Raw genomic sequence first — 18217 nt, forward strand, 5'->3', positions numbered from 1 at the left:
GCCACACCTTAGAACTTGAGGCTTAAGACAGACTCCAAACTGGTTCTTTGGTAACTATTTACAAATAGTTCCAAGTAATGTATTAATTTCTTTTTAGTTACAAGGTAGAACCAGGAACAGATCTGCCTTGGGCTATTAGGTTCAGTCATGCTGATCATTGAGTCTTAAGTCTGAAAACGTAACAAAAGGACGTCTAAAACAAAAAGAACCGGTTTCAAGACTTAGGTGACAAAATAAAAACTTGCGAGAGTTGATCGCACAAAGACCCAGAGTCATGGCTGTCAGGTTGGTGGAATCCTTGAACAATTAATGAAGAATGTTTATACCAAATATCTCTAACTTGTGACCAATATTTGTCCAGGTGAGCGTGAAAAATGAAACCAAATAAAGAGCAACAGCAAATGATGCAAATAGCTTTACTCAAACAAACTCTCAAGACTACATAAACGCTCGAAGGATAATCTGTAATCGAGTCATTTCTCTACAGGAGTGGTATCAGAGCAGTAAAGCAGGTAACAATGTGATAACAGATGACATGACGGTCACATGCCACAGTTTTCTGTGAAAATACATAAACAACACGTCTTTACAAAATAAAACAACATAGAAAATCCTCCATGTCACGACTTCACTGAAACCTAATGAACAAAAGAGATTCTTCATCCAACAGAGTGACAAAGGCAGATCATCTCAGCTGGTCCTTCATCTGCCTGTGACGATGAGTTGACGGGTGAAGGACATCATGACAATGTTTTCTAAACAAGTGCAACTTAAGGAGGATAGAGGGAAATGTATATTTTAAGACCTTTATTAAATCGCACCAGAAACATGGAACCGACGTTTTCATCAACCATGTTTCTGTGTCTGTAAAACTGGGACTTAAATTAAAACGTCAAAGGGCAAAGCGTACATATTCAGTGGTGTAAAAAATAAATGTTAATTACAAACCTGACATTTAAATTCTTCTATGTACTGTAGTAAAAATAGAACATACAACGTCAAGCTCAACCTCTGCAATATCATTGTCTTTCTTAAAGCACTTTTAGTAATAAATAGCTTGTCAAATGTAAGTCAAGATATAAAAGCTACCACGCAACTAACTGTAAAGGAATGCAGTCAATGGTTAGATTTTCAGAACAGGTCTCCTTATTATAGGGATGTCCTTCCTATGTTTGAATACACATCATCCAATCACTGCCACTGTTCTGTCAACCTGGGATGCTGGGGGTGGGTTGGGTTGGATTAGTCCAGCATAGCAAATTATAATATTCTAGTTAAAAAATGTAGACCCCAGGTTTAAGAACTATAGTGAAGGAAACTGGGGGAAAATTTAACTTGTCTTCTCGTTCCACCATTATGCAGATGACTCTAAAATGTATGTACATGTCCTGTAAAAACCATGGTTAGCATTAAATCTTCCTTTTTTGGTTTCCTGGCAATCTACTTAAAAACTGGTGTAGTAATTAGTGATTTCGATGTGGTGTACAAATATATATTGACCTTATATAAACACCTTAAAGGTGAAACTCAGAGGGGATAAGTCTTTAGAAAACACATTTGGCTTCATTAGATTTTGGGCCACTGTGAGTTGTTACACCCCCAAAAAAATTATTTAGTGGGATTATGTGCATCTTTGCAGCTTTTTTGTTACTTTAAACGTAATTCATTTGTACCGTATTGTTTCTACATGTCTTTATTAATAAAGTGGACACTATAAATGGCTTTTCCTACCTGAGTTCCTAACAATTAAATAGGAAGAGTACAAATAAGTCATCACTCTGATCTGATACCTGTCTGACTTCTCGTGACAGGCACTAATGGCAGCAGGACAAGAGTTAAGTGACAAAAAAAAAATCTCATTTCATCTTGGTTTTATGCTCAACTGGTGAAATCAAACAGTATTCACTTCAAATTTAAGTTGTTTGTTATTTTTAAAAATGGTGTCTTGATGCATCATCCTACTGTTACATACTGTACTGTGTGAGTGGAGTTCTATAAAACATAAACATCTGCTAATTAAATACATAGTAACAAAGAAAGGTTATTTTGTTTTTGACAGGATTATATTTGACTTAATAAAAACAGACAAGTGAGATTAAAAAGTAGAGAACAGTCCAACGTGTGTCTGCAAGGAAGTCTGGAGGAGCTACACTCTCTCTCTCAGTCATTAGCTGCTAAGGTTAAAGTTCAGTCCGTCAGTGCTGGTGGTCTGTTTGTCTGTCTCTCTCTCTCTCTCTCTCTCTCTCTCTGTGTGTGTGTGTGAGCGGACAGAAAGTGAAGGTTTATCATTTTACTCCATGATGGTTCTGTAGATCACAGGCTCAATGTAGTCCCCTCTGTAACGTGAGTTGATCACTCTCTGTCTCTTTGACTCCTGGATGATCTCCTTCTCTTCGAAGATTCCATCAAATCTCATGTCTGAAGCTTTGGACTGCAGAGACAAGCACTGAATGTTTATACACAGGAGGAAGCACTTTGCTTAGATATTATTGAATTTTATTTAAGTTATTTTTTTATTTAATATTTAGTTGTTTTAATTTTTTAATTTTAAATCTCCATATTACTGTGATGTCTTTACATATACAGTATACATACACATATATATATAAATATATACACACACACACACACACACATTGTATGTTATATTTATAATTTAAACGTCTGTCATATAAAGTAAACATCTTAAAATTGGTCAAAATTCTACTACGTAATGATTTCTTCTGTCCTGAACACTGGAACCTTGGGTTTGAAAACGTTTTAAAAATAAAACTAATTTCTTTGGTTTCCCGGTGAACTTGGTTGTACTCACCAGTCTGGACTTGACTCTCTTTGGCAACTCCTCGTCCAGAGTGTAAACATCGTCCCTCTTGGCTGTGAGCTGTGACCCGTCCTCAAACTCTACCTGCATCACAGTTTACCACAAAGACCAGTCAGGTCACACTGTGAAACTCCCCTTAATTGACTGAAAAGATGTTTACCACATGCTGCTGCGAGTTTACCACATGGTTGTTAAAGGAATCACGTACTGAACACACTTCCAACTTACCAGGTACATTTGGACGACATGAGCTGACACAAATTTGGCCCCATAGACCAGTCCGTCCGTCCACCGCACCTGAACCACATCCCCCTGGGGCGGGGGTCCGAGCTGAGCACAGTCTCTGCTCTATTGGGTCACATAATTTTGCATGATTATTCTGTTTTTTTTTTTTTTAAATGTCTGTATTTAAGTTGACTAAAAATATGATCAAATACACAAAAAAATGCAGCCTTTAGTAGTGGTGGAATAAAAAAACAGATTAAACTGTGTCCATAAATAATGACTAAAAGATAAAAAATAAATACAGTTCCTCCTTCAATTCATTAATGGTTTTCTTCCTGTCTGTTAGTTGACTGGAAGAATGCAATGAATTTAACAACCTCTCATGTTTGTAAACAGCATCTCATTCATATTTAAGATTTGAAATGTATTCCATCGAGATGCCATTAATTCCTTTTTATGACCTCACTAGAGCTGCAGTTCTACAGTGACAGCAATGACACCTACCACGATGTCTTCAGGAAAAAGATTGTCGCTGAAGGAGCCGTCATCGAAGTTGACTTCATAAAATGTCTCCTTGGACAACTTCACCACGTCACACTGGTAGTAGCGGCCGTTCTTGTGCTTACATATGACCTTCTGACCCACCGTTAGCTCGTGCATGGCTGCTTTGTTTCGCTGTAGAGACAATTTGAGAAAATGTTTTACCAGGATGTTGCTTCAATTTGAAATTTCCACAAAACAACAACTAGAGTTTCTTACCTCAATCTGCGTGGGGCCTTTGTGTCGACAGCACGTGACGTGGACCACAAAGGGCCACTCATCAGGTTGCATGAGAACTCCAGCTGCCTGTGCACAGGTGGGGTGGTAAGCCGTGGGACAACGGCCGTGAGAACATTGTACGCAGCAGCCGGACGCCTTCTTCATCCGCTTCTTACAGTAGTAACATTTCTGTCAGGGATGAAAACCAGAAGACTGAAACACAGGATTATTTATCCTACAAATGTCAGAAGAATTCAATGTCATTGTGTTAAATGGATGTAGTGGTAGTCAAACCATTCTGACAGCAGGTACTTTATTTTGCCTCTCATCGCAAAACGCAGACTTAAAACAGATTTATGGAGACAAACAAAAAGATTTTTAACTCTCAACAAAAGTAGTGTGGATATCTCAACATCACTGTTGACAGAAGACAAACACGTTGTCTTTCACCTTCACAGCATTTGATAGGTACCGGAAACAATGTTTGAAAAAAAAAGCACAAAAAAACCTACTGAGTTTGGACAAAAAGAAAGTTATTGGACTCACGAGTTTGAATCTCTGCAGCGGAATTCCACTTAAATCCACAGGACTTCTTTCAGTGATGTTCACAAAACGGGCTTCCAGCACAGCTACTGCACACAGTACATGGACCCACCTGTGTGACACACACACACACACACACACACAGAAAAATAGGTAAATATTTATTATCATGCACAAGGTGTTTTTTTCAGCAAAATTGTGTTTCAGGGCAGGGAACAGACACACAAATGATGTGAACATTAGGACAAAATAAATCACTGAAATAATATTAGATGGAATTAAATACTTGTTGTTGTTGGCTTTCTGTAAGGCTCCACCTCTTAGTGAACACAGGCAACAGTTCTGCAAACAAAAAAAACAAAACAGATACGGATTCTTGTAACAAACGAGTAAAAAAACAAGAGAAAAATTACAAAAATCTGACAATTCCATTATTGATGTCACTTATCGATTTAATTCCTTGACCATTCTTTTATTAATTCTCGTCGTGTTAGGAAATGAATTCATTTAATTGGTAGGTGTAAAAATAAAAATATAGAGTATTCCTGGTGTATTCTGACATGCAGAGTAAAGTAGCTGTCGAACGTTGACTGACCTCAGTCATGGCGTTAGCTTTACAGCGAGCACATTTCCACTCCTTGCTCACACTTCTTGGATCTACACCGTAACAGCCTGGAAATATCAGAAACAAGAAACTTTGGTGTTTGCAAATATGTAACTAACGGCGAGTGGGTTGAAGACGTGTGTGTTAACTGACTGGTGTGAACCCTGACGCTGCACTGAGAGCAGCTGATGAGGAGGCTGGTCCCATCTTCCTCCAGGTGAGGCGTCACACTCTGCTGCTCGCTCTCCGAATCTTCTTCAGTGGTGGTGGTGAAACACATCTCTGGGATCAGAGGTTTGGTCCGCATACCGCCGCCAGGCTTCATGATGGAACTGCTGCTGGTTTTGGCACGCTCAGTCTGACAAGGAAGAAAGAGAAAAACTCACAGGACTGAAGCTGATCAATAGAAACCAGGTTCTGGTTTCAGTCCTGTCTTCATACCAACTTCACAAACACTGACATTATAGGACATAGAGGGTCTTAGGGCCCAGAGTCCAGACCAGTTACCTGCTGGTACGTGTGGAACAACAGGCAGATAGAGCAGTATGGAGGTTTGGAGCCGATCCGTTGGTTGTATTCTTTCTCCTTCTTCAGGTTGTGAGGTCTGCTCTGCCACAGGTGAGCCAGAGGTTTGGCCCAGTTTTCTCCTTCTGGACCGCCTTCCTCCACTGGAGGAGTCTCTTCTGCAGCCTCTGTACAAAAGACAGAGCACAAATTTAAAACAACAACAATAAAAACAAACACGACTATGTGATTTGACTGAATTTAATGAAGAATTGATGAATGGAGACAATAACAAACCATCGTCACTGATGCCGTCCTTTATCAGTGGATGATGACCTGGCAGCTGCCCCAGGTCACTCTGAGGCTGCGGTGCTTTATTTTTAGCGGTCTCTTCTGCCACCTGCTGGAGATAAAAGCGCACTGTAAGTAGTGCATTATTTTTGCTTTTTAATTTGGAGAGCCACATCTGTTCAATCTTAGACTATCTGACAACGTTATTGTGTCCATTTAATGAAACTTTACTGGAAAAACTCCTTCCAAACGCCAAAAGAAGGTTGTTAAGCTATGTTGTTATGAGGTTAGCAAGTGAGTAAAAAGTTAGCCTAGGTGAACAAATAATGAATTGACTATTAAATACAAACGCAACAACAACCAAATATGGCTTTTTAACAGCTGCTTGGGTTTTTAATGCCTCTGTGCCTGCACACGAGAGGACAACTTTACATAACTGCTAACTTACTTTGGCACAGGTAAGAATGCCCTGTAGAAGAGTCAAGTTTCTGTAACTTGTTTTCAGGGGAAGGTGACAGCCCGACTGTGTTTACTTAAATCTACAATATTAGAACTGTATTGATGTGACACTGTCTGAATCTACTCACTGTTTTGCTGTCTGCCTCTGTGCCATTATCGGTGCGCTCTCCGTTCTTCTCCTCCTTTGTTGGAACTTCTTCTTCTGCGTAGTCTCCTTTGGCATAGCTGTGGACGTGCAGGACGTCTGCTGGACTCAGTGTCCTCTGAAATGCCTTGTTTGCTGGAATGGAGCTGCTGTCCAGTCGAGGCTCGTCAGTTTTGACCTCCTCAGGGGACAGATCCGTGGCCTGGTTCTTCACGGGATCAGGAGGACAGACGTCTGCAGGAGACTCTGTGCTCTTCTCTTTTTTTGTTGGGCTTCTTCTGTTTGTAGTCTTCTTTGTTGTGGCTTTGGTTGGGGATTTCATCTGCTGCTTGTTGTCTTTTTCCTTCTTAGGCTCCACCTTGACACTAACTGAGTCTGAAACAGGAATAGAGAAAAACTTAGAACTCTTTAGTTTCATATTTATGATTAACTTCATGTGCTGAAGGAGTGAGCTCATAGTATAGCGGTTAGCATGCCTGCCTCAGAAACAGGGAGTCCTGGGTTTGATTCCCAGAGGAACCACATGCTTGGCCTCTGCTGAGGGCAGCCTGTTAACAGTGTATCTGCTGTTAACACAAGAATTTCCTAAATATGAGATCAATATAGTGCTATTATTATTATTATTAGTACCTTTATCGGTCTTGACGGGAACTTTAGCTGGAGACTCTTTGTGCGAGAGCTTGAACCTCTTAGGCTCCACATCCTCAGTCACCTTCACCAGCGGTTCACTTTTGACATTTTCAGCTACTTCAAGCTTATGCTTCTTTGCAGCCCGAGGTCTTTGGCTTATAAGAAACATGGAAAACAAAAAACAAACAAACAATGGAATCAGCCTTTTTGTTAACTTTTTTTTTTTTTATGAAAGTATTTGATGTAGGGCTGTCAATGTTACCATGTTAACCACAATGATTAATTTTTAATTTTATGCATCTTGATTAATCACAATTAATTGTGAATGATCTATAGTTTCCCTGTGCTTTATCAGACTGAAAGATGTATTAGTGTTTTGTCTGTGATTAAATTCAGACCTTTTTTCATCCTTGACAGAACCAGTGGTTTCCTCAGATCCATCTTTACTCGGTTTGTCTTGTACAGATTCCGTCTGGTCTTCCTTCAGGAACTCTGCTGCCTCTGGTGTTGCTTTGCTGTGATCTATGGTTGTTTTATCTTCACCAGCTTTCCATAACTTGTATCTGTCAGGCTGAAACTTGCGTACAAACACGTCCATTGGGATTTTCACCGTGTCCTGACGACAAGTACACTGGAAAGATAAAATGGAGCAGAAGTTTGTTTTGAACTTTTGTGTATTATACTGGGATGAACAAAACTGAATCTGTAGGAAATAGCAGTAGGTTAGTGACTTTGTGCTTGTATGTATGATTAATCATTGATGAATATTTAAGACTGATTGTTGGTACCAGGGTTGCATTTTTGCCATAATCAATCCATCGCTGAGTGGCAAAGTTGGTGGACTCAGCACAGTTGAATCCATGGTTAAAACCAGCGTGATAAGCGTAAGGAAAGGTGACAATGAACTGCCCTTCCTCCTGAATGACCTGGATGTAAAAAAGTACCACAAACAGTTACAGGTTTAGAAGCCTTTTCAGAGCTTGATTTAACATTAACCTTAGGAAAGTTAGACTTAATTAGTTTCCTCCACTAAATCCTAACGCTCACCTTCTCGTATGGTATTCCATATTTTTTCAGGATGGACGGTGAAATTAATGTCATCTTGTGACGTAGGAAGGCTTCACAGCTCTGGTTGTTTCCTGGGAAAAAACCTAAGAAAAAAAACAATAAAATATAAATACAACATATCTCACTTTATTTGTCACCCTTTGTTGGATAAACAGAATAAAAACATTTATTCACCTTTGGCAATTCGCTCCAGTCTTTTACCATGCTCTGGAGGAACAACATACCTAGGAACCCAAAGCAACAAAATGTCACGTTCTTTTCTCTTTAAAAAGGATGCTTTACTTTGGACAAGCCCTCGAACTTTTATACAACTTTATGAGAAAAGGTGGAACTTTACCAGGAGGTGGGCTCTCCAAAGTGCAGGTAGTTAATGCCGTACAGGTCCATGTCCTCGGTGTGCCATGGAAACGCGCTCTTCCACATCCCAAAGAACAGGCAGGGTGAGTTAACTCCTTTAATTTTAATCCCACTCTCACTCTCCATGGAATCGAGAATGGTGTTGAGGCGACCAATGTTCCATTCAGTCACTTCCTGTATTTTAAGAATTTAAAATAAGTATTTGTTTAATCTGGCACTTTGAAAACCCCCCCAAATGATTTCTGCTCAGACCTGAAAAAACCCCAAATGATTTCTGCTCAGACCTGAATCCAGAAGCTAAAGATTTCAGTAAAAACAGTAACAAAGTTGTACACCAAAGCTCTTAGTCAATGAACAGTAAAATTAATAATTTATACTGTGGGGAGAAGGGGGGGTGGAGGGGGCTGGCGAGTATTTATTCTGGAACAGTAAGATATTATTGTTTAAGATTTAGGATTAGGATTATTCAATCTAATGCTACTCACTGAATCGTACAGCGTTCCACTGACATCAGCTCCATAAAGAGGTGGATTGAATGTAAGATTCTTCCAGAACTTCCTCTCCAGCTCATCAAAATCCACATATCTGGGAATACAGAACCTGCCAGAAGAGAAGACTGAGTTTCATCATTCAAAAACAGTGACAGCCACTTCCTCTTTGAAGAATCCAGACTGACTTGTCCATGTTGGAGGTTTTGCGAAAGTCGTGGACAGTCATTGGTTTCTTCTGGATGTTGTACTGTGTGAACAGCCCGGACTGACCCGTCACCACCTGCTGAATGGGAGCAGGCATGACCAGGTCGTCAATGTCATCATAGGTTCGCCTGGGTTTCCAACCTTTGGGTGGAATAACCTGCAGGAAAAGGAATAAAAATACCAGGATGAATAAAATAAGTTATGCAGCGGTGAAAACATTTCTGGATCACTGTCTGTGCACTCTTCACAGAGAAGAAGTTAAGTGGACAGGGACCTAATCTTACTAGAAGGAGTTAAGGGTTCAAGTCCAGTGGTGTACTGTTGTATGTCTAGGCAGAACATTTAACACTACAGTTAACTGATCAATCACAAGAGTCAAAGATTACTCACCACTGCCATTCCAGCTCTGTGTGCTCCTTGTGACTCCATGTAGGCGATGTATCGGCTGAAGTCTTTGAAGTCCCCATTAGAGGGCGTGAATGTCATCACCTTGACAATGTTTTGAGTGTCTGTGGTCATCTTGTCTTGATAGTTGGATCCCACCCCTGATAAAAATTACAAAAGACATTTAGATGGTGACAAACTCTGATTTAAATGTATTTGAACTTTGAATTTGTTTGATGAACAACTGCTTAGCGATTAAATTAGTTGCACTTAGGTTCACACTTAAAACCAACATGTACATACTAACTTTTCACTCACTGAAGCAATAAAATAATTCCACTTATTTGCAGATCAACTTTCTAAAACTTAACTAAATAAAGCCGTAAAGCGGCGAAATCAGTTTCTACCTTTTAATGACATTATCTCATTGATTCAGAATCACTGCACAGTAGAATTTTTAGGAACTCGTTCAAGTGCAACAGCTGGCAAAATAACTTAATATTCTAATGCAATCCCCAGAATTGAATCGCATATCTTTAGTTTATTTCACATTCCTCTATTTGGACCAACTCTTACACGACCAAACTGTTTGGGGGCAGATCGTAAATTAGCGTTTCTTTCCGCTCATCACTCTGATTGGCTAAGGAGTCCGTTCGTTAACTACACAGTCCAATAACATACCAGCTTTGGTGAAAAAAACTCATCTGGCTTAGCCGCTAGCCAACATGCTAACTGCGAGACAGATAGCTTTACTGCGTCTCAGAAACTAAAAGTGAAGTGAATTGATAACAGAAACGCTGTCAAATTTAGACGTGCACATAAACCTTTAATATTTCGCACACAAGGTAAAGAGCTGCAACAGAACATGCAGTAGTTATTTGAAGCAGAAGCGACCGTTAAGTGTGTAGCGGAGTCGGAGATGTGACAGCTGCCTCTGCTAACAGACTAGCAAACACTCAGACGGACTTTGTCGCTCCTTCACTGTGGCTCCTGGGCTTCAACAAACACAGTAGCAAAATATGACAACATTTACTTACACGCACGGATAATGTCCACGACTTATCTCATTTCGTAGGTCACAGATAGTAGAGTAGAAACACAGCCATCATTAGTCCGAGTGAAGAAGACTGTCCTCCATTATTCAGGTGACGCATGCCCAGTTTGTATTTGTTTACATGGAGCAGAAAGAGGGAGGAGCTTCGGGGTGCCTTAACCAATCACAGCGACGCGAACGCCGGCACATGCCTGTGCTGTGTTGTAGTTTCAGAGTACAGCTGATAAATGAAGCAGCAGCAGGAGCAACGGGAACGGTTTTATTGAGGATATTCTCAGAAAAGTAGAGTTGAAATTTTGTGCTGAGATTTCTTTTCTTTATACCGTTGTTTCTTTCCGTATTCCCTTATTTCTTACTAATATTATGCTGAAAAGGAGGAGCAGATTCTTGGCGGACACGTCTGTTACTCTCAGGAGATGAGAAACACAGACTAAAAAATGCAGGACTGCAATAAAAGTGCTCTTTCCATAGGAATCCTCAGTCAAACCCATAAGATGAATTAATCATGGCCAATTCAACCAAATGTGGGTTGTTAAGTTGAAGTTTTGAGATAGTGTAGATGCAAACGTTGGTTACAGTAAGTTCGCTGTTTAGAAAATATCAATGGAAGTCTATGCAGTGAGATATTCAGCAATTTATAGGCTCAAAACAAACACAATAATGGTTCCGACCGCAGTCATTGAGTTCATTTTATATCCTGAGACTTCTGTGTAGTTCACCCGAAAACCAGAAGAGAGCAGTCTTTATCCATCAGCTTCCATCTATCCACCCATGCTGTCTGACTGTCATAAACTTAATAAGTAAAAAAACAAACAAAAAACACGTCACCTCATTCTTATTATAAACCCAAGTTTTCAACTTTATTAACATCAAGATATTCAAGACCTTGTCTGTCTTTTTTTAATTAACAAATAGAAAACAGATCATGTATACAACAGATAGGACCAATATACCACATCTCTACCTCTTCCCAATCCACTTCATCTCGTCCAGTGAAAACCAGTATCTCCATCCCCAACACATGTGTTTGAGATGATAAATGACTTTAACTCCAGTAAGATTCAGCAAACCTGCTTGGTGTCATGTCTCAGTGAAGACATGAATGTAAACAGAAGGTTGTAATTAATAAAGTCACCTCCGACATCTATTTTAGCTTCAGCATGTTAATTTGGACTTTCTAGTTGCACATTCAACCTGGTAAACATGTCATCCTTCTAAATCTGGGATAAAGACTGAGAATAAATGTGAAAACTTCTCCGTTTCAACCAATTGCAGTTTTTTGAAACCTTACAGGAAAGCAGTTTTGGTTGTAGTACCACCACTGGCCTACAGGGGCTAACTTTAAACAAATTTGGGCATTTTAAACACCTTTTTAACAACGCCTGTCTTTTCTCATAAAATATGCAGTCAATCTTTTTTTTTGGTATGAACTCAGTGACAGTCATTAGATTTTGTTGCTAAATATGAACTGAATTGTACATTAAATGTTATGTTAGAGCTCAGAAAAAGTCCAAGTATTTGTTTTTAGCCATCACAGCCTGTCTGAGGCTACATGTGCTGGAAAATGAGTGAAGAAATTTGTCTAATTGATTTAGTTCTGTGTGAAGCTGCTTCACTCAAAGGTTGGAACTTTCAGTCAGTTATAAGCTGTTACAATGTGTAACATAATTTTCCTGCCAATGTTTTCCTGCCAACTCTTCGGCCTTTCCTGCCAACTGTTTAAATCTGGGGCCTGTGTGAAGGGCTGCTAAAGGCAAAGAGGTCAATCCCTGCTGACATCAGACCAAAGATGGAGAGCATCACGGGGAGGTCAACATTCACACTAACACCTGCTGTCAGATTGAATGTCTTCAATAAATCCAATATGCATGTTTTGGAATATGCAACACAAAAAAGTACCCAAAAATAAAGAAGCGAGCACACACAGGAACATGCAAACTTCACATTTTTGTCTTGGAAAAAAAATGGGATAGGAGCCAGTGACCTTCTGGTGAAGAAAGAGGTTGTTTTTTTTTTTTGTTGCTTAGATTGGGTATAAAGTTTATGTAAAGACATGATTTGAAGCTCTGAACCTGTTAGACTCATTGGTTGATGACAGAGTTATGATGCAACTCTAATTTAATGCTGGTCAGTATTAAACCAGCATTAAACTACCATCTGGCAGCGGGGCTAAAACCTGTAACTTTGTCCTTTGCTGTTTGGCATTAAAAAACAGAACCACGTGTCATTGTTTTACGTATCTGTGATGTGTGTTTGGAACTCTGTTCACTGGTTTTTGCTGGAGTTCTGACAGACAGACACTTAGGTTAAGACATCAGAAAGTCAGAGAGATTTCACAGGATTAGTTCACAGACATGAGAGTTTAGTCAAATCCTCCTCATGTACAGACGAGGCTAACGTTCAGCTTTGAGTCTTGATTGATGTTCAGAAAATATCTCATCGTATCTTTAGAGTATCCTGTGTATTTTTTTCTTTTTCCCCTCCATGCAGTGCTTTGTAAGCTGCGTGGTTCCATCATCATCGCTGTTCTCCTGTCTTCGATCTGTAGAGGACATTTAGGTCTGTACATGCTTATACTGAGATGTCGTAGGCATCGGCAGTCTTTTTGGGTTAACAACCAAAGATTTATTTCATCCGAACCATCACCGCTGGGTCGGACGTAGAGACGTTAACGTTGAAGCCACGTTTCCTCCTGACAGGAGCCAGTGGAGTATTGTTACTGTCAGACTATATCATATATATCTATGGTAAAAAATAAAATGATTAGCAGCTGTGAGTATAAGCTCTGCAGTATTAATAATAACATGTTGAAAATACATGTTCTTAGTGCTAAAAAAATAACATAGGAATAAACAAATAATAATAAAAAGACCCATTAAGACGTATAATAAACCAGTGTGAATGAATACAAAATAAATTCTAAATATATATTTTGACAGCATAATGAATATAAATGCAGAAAATAAATGTGTTTGTGCTGTAAGGAGAAGGTGAAATCAGGAAGGCGGAGGGAGGATAAAGCGAGACCAGGAGTTTTCTTTTCTCTTTTCTTTTTTAAAATGAGGTTTTGGTGTCATTTCTGTGGCAGGATAATGGAATCAGTCCAGTAGGGGGCGATCTGTTCTGTTCTGTTTCCTCTCCTCCCCTCCTAGGTGTCTCCCCCGTTTGACTCTCCTCTCCACGGCCCCTCCTCATCAAGCCACACGGGCTGATGGAGCAGAGTAGATATGGCTCAGAGGAGACACCGGGTTCTTCTGTGGGCTTCTGTCGGCCTGGGTGGAGGAGGTTGGGTGGAGGTTATGTTGCATAGTGATCGAAGCTTCCCAGGTACTCCAGAGAAGCCCGGTAGCACAGTTGATACTGGTCCTAAAGTGACAAAACACGTAAAAAAAAAAAAAAAAGTTTGATTCTGTAGCTGATTAAAAAGTAAATTTATATTATTAATAGTATTGGAGAAACAAAACACAATAAAAACAAAAAACAAAAAACAAAACAAGAGCTCCGTCCAGTTCGTCCAGTTTACTTGTTGAACTGAAATATGTTTCTGGGACATTTTGGACCATTTTAGGAGCAATATTTAGCAATAAGTTTTACTTAGTGTCCGACAGCACTCATTTTTTAGTTAAAAAAGCTCCCCCTTTCTGTCTTTGTTAAAGCTGTTGGCTGCACACTGAGTCTTTTTCCCGGCACTCTCAGTGTATTTTATTGTTTTCTATGATATTATTTGTTTTCGAGGTTAAAGAAACAAACAAATATTTCTCTTTAGGCATACACTCAAAATGTAATCAGATCTATATGACATTATTTTTTGTTATTTTCTATATTTTTCTCATTTAAGTATACGCCCCTTGCTTTTCTGGATTTGCTCGTACGAATTCTCTGACCCTAATGAGAACATGCACAGATGAAGTTCCAAATTAGTTCAAAGTGACTGTTTGAGTTTGCACACATGCAGTGGCCTCTCCTCTGTCCCACCTCTGTCTGCACCATGGCCGGCCTCTGAGTTCTGAGTGTCTTGACGGTTTGGAAAAGGTCGACCACGCCCTCGTACCTCATCCTCTCCAGGACAATGCTCAGGGTGATGAACACACCGGTGCGACCAACACCAGCACTAATATACACAACAACAACAATGATAATAATAATAATAATAATAATAATAATGTCAATGTGGTTCCCAAGCTATTTTTGCAGTGCACTCATTCTGTAGGTCGGCCTACTGCACCCAATAATAAAACTCCACTCAACTTATTTCAGAATATTACAATCCTGTTATTCTCACTAAACAAAGGGGAAAAAAAAAGCAAAATCCAAAATATCAAAATAGTAAATTGTTTACCTTCCTGTGTCCCCCTGTAATAGCTGTGCAGCCCCAAAGGAGCCTTTGCCTTCCCCATTTTGGGAACCACTGACCTACATAAAGGGATTCAGACCTGCAGTGCACAGTGATTGGTCCGTCTTGTCCAAACTGCTCCTTGGTTTTGTGGACCTGACCAATGAAGTCAATGAATCCCTCCCCAGTTTTTGGCACTCCCTGCTCTGGCCAGTCGGTGAACTGAAATTGTCTGATGGTCCTTGACTGTCCGTCCTGACACACACACACACACACACACACAGGGATTCACATTGTTAGTATTAGTGCGTCATTGAAACATAGTCTCTGGTTTTAATTTGAATGTTCACAGCAGCTCGTGTTATTTATTTTATATTAAAGGAAGGTTGAATATTTATATTTTTTTCATTTTTATTTTGAGTTTAAATGATAATGGATTATATCATATCCAGCAGGGGGCGCTCTTAGCACCTTCCAGCAACTTGCTGTAATATTATTTTCTGTTTCTGCTTCGCGATCATTGAACCTACCCTGGCGTCCGTGACCTTGAACTCTCTCAGGATGTACTGCGGCATGTTGTACTCAGCCATGGGATCCACCACGAAGTACTGGTAACGAGCCGAACGTTCAGCGGGCCAATACTGGTGGCACTTTTCCTGGAGAGTGGACAGAGAAGATGGAGTATACAGTTATGAATACAGAATTATGGTATGGAGGCTCAACATGTGGTCCGTGGGTCGAACAGGGTTAAGCTATAGCTTGCCATAGCTTGCCAACACAAGAACATTTTATAGCCCACAACTTGAATACCACATAGATACCATTAAAAACCTCCATGCAACTGTTTGACATGGGCCAAATAGAACTGATTTATGTCGGATTTGGTCAAAGTGATGATGCATTACCCGTCCCATCTCTCTGAGCTTGGTGAGCATGACCACGATGGTGGAGTTGTGTTCCCACAGCATTCTCCAGAAGTCCTCCGTGGTCTCGGACAGCGGGCCCTGGGTGGCTATGTACGCCCTCTGCTGCCTGCAAATAGAAAAGACAAGAAAATAATAGGGATTACTTCAATTCTCCAGAATCACAGCTTCTATTTTTGTTTTTTGTTTTGTTTTGTTGAGTTGAGTCTTTATCTACTGCAGTATTACTACACTGTATACTTCTTGGCTAAAAATATTTTAGCTCTTTATTTGTGTTGCTTTTCTTTGTGTCCTCCTACAGGACACCTGCAGGAACAGTCTGAATATTTTCAGTCACGTTGGTATTCAGCCACCAGCACATCCCTGTTCTTAACAGATTGGACTTCATTGACATTCAGTCACTTTTCAACAGAACTCTCAGGTGTTAAATATTTCATTTACTGCATCCCCTTAAAATAACTTTGATGACGCAGCTGCTCAAACGCGATTAAAATGGTTTCACTTGAACACTGACTCTGTGAAACAAGCACCGTTCCAGGACAGATGCCATCCCAGATGCTCAGCTCCACAGCCCTGGGCAGGCGCTCGGTGTAACCACTTGGTGGCGGTGTTGAGCCGCGCTGCAGAGGCTTCTATTTATCCTCACCCAACCTCAGTATTGCTTACCTGATTCCATCAGAGCTTAGTGGTGTGTGTTTGTATAAAAGTGATGACTCGAGGCGCTGTAGGGTGTGGGTGTGTGTGGGTGTGTGTGTGGGTGTGTGTGTGTGTATGTGGGTGTGTGTGTGCCACTGTCCCATTCTAAGGATTTCTTCTGCGAAACAAGCAGCAGCACAGTTGCTCAAATATACAGCAGCCACATGAAACTCTAAGAAGTAAAGCTGCTGTGTGCTGATAGAGTCTGGCTGCAGTGAAGCAGAGGATCATGGGTAAATTTGTTTACAGGGAACCTTTCCAGTTTTTGAAGTATGGTTTTATAAAGCATTGACACCTGGTTGCATTGCTGGTGGGGGTGTGTCACACAGAGACTGTATGTAAGAAATGAACAACTGAGGCTGTAAAGCAGGGATCCCCAAGCCCCGGTCCGCAGACCGGTACTGGTACATAGATAATTTGGCACTGTGGGACATAATGTGGGACATAGTGAAAAATAATTTTACTTGTGCTGATTTACTTCATTCAAAGATAATCTACACACTATTAACTTTCTTCATTTAAAAATGATCTGAAAATATCTAAATGTTGTCATTGAGACGGCAATACTGACAGAAGTCTAAAAAATGTTTTATTCTGAAAATGTAATGAACCTTAATAATTAGTAGTAGTAGCGGTTGGTACTGGCCCAGGTTGGGGACCAGTGCTGTAAAGAACTGTCCCCAAACAGTTTAAAATAAACAGAAACACATTTTGTCCCCATTAGAGGATTGTTTATAATGTCAATATTATATAGTATTTACAATTACCCATTGACTTTGGCAGTAACTCCATACAAATGTCCTTCAGAATAATGAGTTGTAAGAAGTTTTCAGAATCAGAACTACTTTATTGACCCCTGGGGGAGGAACGCTGGTGGTACAGCTGCTCCTGCAGAAGTATTTTATGGAAGTGAAAAATGTAACAAAAATAAGATACGTAGAATAAAATATAAAAATGGTCCGGAATATATTCAGGGTAGAAGGTGAATAGTGTAGTGACCTGGTCCAGTTGATAAAATGTAATAAATAATAAAAACAGACCAGAGCAGTGGTGTGAGCTGAGATTAGAAACTGGCAGATGTGCTCGTTTTTTTACTATGACAACTAAATTCATCATAACAACTATAATGACCACAACGGCCATATTGACCACAATAATTATACTGACCACTACAACTGACCATTGTGACAGCAGGCACCTCAGTGATGCAATGACTTCTATTAAAGACAACTACTACACTACTACTACATTCACTACATCGATGCTATATAAACTAATACTACGATGTTGTATAACGCTAAACCTGTTATTGACATCGGAGTTTTACAAACATTGGTCATGGCCCAGGAATAACAGCCACTCTCATTTTTACTGGTGATGTTACGACCGGATGGAGACTTTTGACTCATTTAACAACCACAAGGGGGCGCAGCAGAGAGAGTAACCTGGGGTGACACACTTCTGTTGACCCAGCACACAGCACACACCTCTGTGTCCTTGTTAGCGGATTTTAGCCATGGATTTTGGCAAAGGAAAATGTGCAGTTTGCATATGTGCATGTTTGGCCACCGGAGGCTGTATAACAGCCAGATAAAGCAGCGACATTTTTTAAGATATTGTAGACTTAAGCAGTCATTGATTTTATCAGGTCAACTTTTTGTTAAGTGGCTAAAAAGGGCAAAGTCTCAGCCTTTTTCCTGGCAGCAGCAGCAGCAGCAGCAGCAGC

General features: G+C 40.1%; 2 protein-coding genes across 11 annotated transcripts in view; both read right to left on the bottom strand.

Annotated features, from left to right (window-relative positions):
- Positions 1-402: 402 nt before the first annotated feature.
- kdm4aa (lysine (K)-specific demethylase 4A, genome duplicate a) lies at positions 403-10679 on the bottom strand. The gene is made up of 22 exons (XM_017031269.2): positions 10523-10679; positions 9492-9646; positions 9083-9258; positions 8892-9006; positions 8387-8580; positions 8224-8273; positions 8029-8132; positions 7770-7907; positions 7380-7612; positions 6982-7136; positions 6335-6726; positions 5754-5859; positions 5460-5644; positions 5106-5310; positions 4944-5020; positions 4635-4690; positions 4352-4460; positions 3806-3994; positions 3551-3721; positions 3050-3169; positions 2813-2905; positions 403-2431 (listed from the first exon to the last, which is right to left on the bottom strand). The coding sequence occupies exons 2-22, from the start codon at positions 9618-9620 to the stop codon at positions 2291-2293; spliced, it is 3138 nt and encodes a 1045-aa protein (XP_016886758.1). The 5' UTR covers positions 9621-9646; positions 10523-10679; the 3' UTR covers positions 403-2290.
- A 692-nt stretch (positions 10680-11371) lies between these two features.
- ptprfa (protein tyrosine phosphatase receptor type Fa) overlaps positions 11372-18217 on the bottom strand; it is a 200737-nt gene continuing 193891 nt past the window's right edge. For all 10 annotated transcript variants that reach the window (XM_025054285.1, XM_025054288.1, XM_025054284.1 and 7 more), the window contains 5 exons: positions 15778-15904; positions 15403-15528; positions 14973-15127; positions 14515-14650; positions 11372-13905 (listed from right to left, as the gene is read on the bottom strand). In XM_025054285.1, coding sequence (XP_024910053.1) covers positions 13837-13905; positions 14515-14650; positions 14973-15127; positions 15403-15528; positions 15778-15904 — 613 coding nt within the window. In that variant the 3' untranslated portion in view covers positions 11372-13836. The remainder of the gene's footprint in view (positions 13906-14514; positions 14651-14972; positions 15128-15402; positions 15529-15777; positions 15905-18217) is intronic.

This window comes from Cynoglossus semilaevis, chromosome 2 (assembly GCF_000523025.1).
Source record: "Cynoglossus semilaevis isolate Cse_v1.0 chromosome 2, Cse_v1.0, whole genome shotgun sequence".
Taxonomy (NCBI): domain Eukaryota; kingdom Metazoa; phylum Chordata; class Actinopteri; order Pleuronectiformes; family Cynoglossidae; genus Cynoglossus; species Cynoglossus semilaevis.